This window comes from Gekko japonicus, unplaced genomic scaffold (assembly GCF_001447785.1).
Source record: "Gekko japonicus isolate JY-2015 unplaced genomic scaffold, Gekko_japonicus_V1.1 scaffold3523, whole genome shotgun sequence".
Taxonomy (NCBI): domain Eukaryota; kingdom Metazoa; phylum Chordata; class Lepidosauria; order Squamata; family Gekkonidae; genus Gekko; species Gekko japonicus.
The window spans coordinates 87,275-89,232 of NW_015166535.1; the positions used below are offsets into that span (position 1 = coordinate 87,275).

General features: G+C 47.7%; 1 protein-coding gene across 1 annotated transcript; it reads left to right on the top strand.

Moving 5' to 3' along the window:
- The first annotated feature begins 607 nt into the window (after positions 1–607).
- On the top strand, positions 608–1,549 carry LOC107111340 (olfactory receptor 51H1-like). The gene has a single exon (XM_015412303.1). The coding sequence runs from the start codon at positions 608–610 to the stop codon at positions 1,547–1,549; it is 942 nt and encodes a 313-aa protein (XP_015267789.1).
- The last annotated feature ends 409 nt before the right edge of the window (positions 1,550–1,958 follow it).

A 1,958-nucleotide genomic window follows, 5' to 3' on the forward strand; every position in this document is an offset into this window, starting at 1 on the left:
TCAGGTTCCCCAAGATTACAGTTGCAAATTCTATCCTTATACGGAACACCCCTGTATCTACCTGAGACCACTACTGAAGGGAAAAGGTTGAACCTTGCAAACATAAAGACCCTCCTAAAAACTGGGATTGTCAAATTGGCAATATACGGTACCATGGATGTATGTGAGGGAAAAAGGGGTAATGAGTAGGGAGAGCAAACCCCAAGACTGCCGGCATTAATGATCTGCGCCTCTATATCCCCAATTCTCCTCCTGACCACCTGCAAGATTGCTACCTCACCACAGTTATAAAGGGGTTCCAGGTTAATACCTAGGGTACCCACCTTTTTCACTATGGCCTGTGACCACTCTGATGTATAGGGGTCAGTTAAAAGTTGAACCATTAGGCTAGCAGGGGGAGATCGAAAGTAAAGCCGAAGTCAATATTTGATCGTAATGATCCAAGCCCGAGATTCTACCAAGTGAAGACCCAGCTCCTTGTAAAGAGCAAAGAGCGACAGTATTAATAGTAGAGAATAGGTTAAGAACTGCTGCAACTTTTCCTGTATGACATTTTAGGTCTGTTAAGATGATGGTGCATGTTTTCCAGAAACTTCACGGTACAAGGATGACGTCAACCATCAGCTTCAATGACAGCGCCGTGAATCACCAGACCTTCCTCCTCGTTGGCATTCCCGGCATGCAGGAGCGCAACTCTTGGATGGCCTTCCCTCTCAGCCTGCTCTACCTCCTGACTCTCTTTGGAAACTTCACTATCCTCTTTGTCATCAAGACCGAGGAAAGCCTCCACGAGCCCATGTACCTCTTCCTCTCCATCCTCGCCTGCTCAGATCTGGGCCTCACTGTGTCCACCATGCCAACAATGCTGGGCGTTTACTGGTTTGACGCCAGGGAAATTTCATTCACTGCCTGCCTCACCCAGATGTGCTTCATCCACCTGTTTCAGTGGACAGAGTCTGCAATCCTCGTGGCAATGGCTGTCGACCGCTTCATTGCCATACGCAACCCCCTGAGATACACCTCACTTCTCCCAAATACAGTAATTGTAAAAATAGGAATCGCTATCTTATGCAGAGCCTGCTGCCTCCTCTTCCCGATCCCTTTCCTGATTAAACGCCTGCCCTTCTGCAGGTCCAATGTCCTCTCTCACTCCTACTGTCTCCACCCGGATGTGATGCATTTGGCCTGCGCAGACATAACAGTCAATATACTGTATGGGTTGGTTATAGTCGTTAGCACACTGGGGTTGGATGTTGTGGTCATTCTTGTCTCATACATCCTCATTCTGCAGACCGTTTTGAGCATTGCTTCCCACACAGGGCGTCTGAAGGCCCTGAACACCTGCGTCTCCCATGTGTGTGCCATCCTGATTTTCTATATCCCAATGATAGGTGTCACAGTGGTCCACCGCTTTGGAAGACACCTCTCTCCCATTGTCCACATGATGATGGCCAATGTCTACATCGCCGTCCCACCACTTCTTAATCCCATTGTGTACAGTGTGAAGACCAAGCAGATCCGGCAGAGGATTTGGAAAATGTTCCAGTAAGAAAAATTGGGATTTAATTCTCCACGAGAAAGGTCTGACAGTGGGATAAACAGGTTTCAGTGAAATCAAACTTTAAGGAGCAACAAGACAAACGAAGTGAAATATTTCAATCAGTCTCAATACTAATGAATTTTAAAATATATTGTAGAGAAAAAGAACGGCTGATTAGGCAGTTGGTTCCCTTCCTCAAACGCAATAACCTGGCAACAGTGATTCACGCTATGGTCACCTCGAGATTAGACTACTGCAATGCTCTCTGCATGAGGCTGCCCTTGGCCCAGCTCCGGAAGCTGCAGCTGGTGCAAAATGCAGCAGCCAGGCTGTTGATGGGCCTCTCTATACGAGACCACATCCAGCCTGTGCTGAAGGCATTGCACTGGCTTCCGATAGCTTACCGGATCCGTTTCAA

What these genes read in the sequence shown, in the direction of transcription:
- LOC107111340 (XM_015412303.1), top strand. Translation starts at nt 608, where the DNA reads ATGACGTCAACCATCAGCTTCAATGACAGCGCCGTGAATCACCAGACC.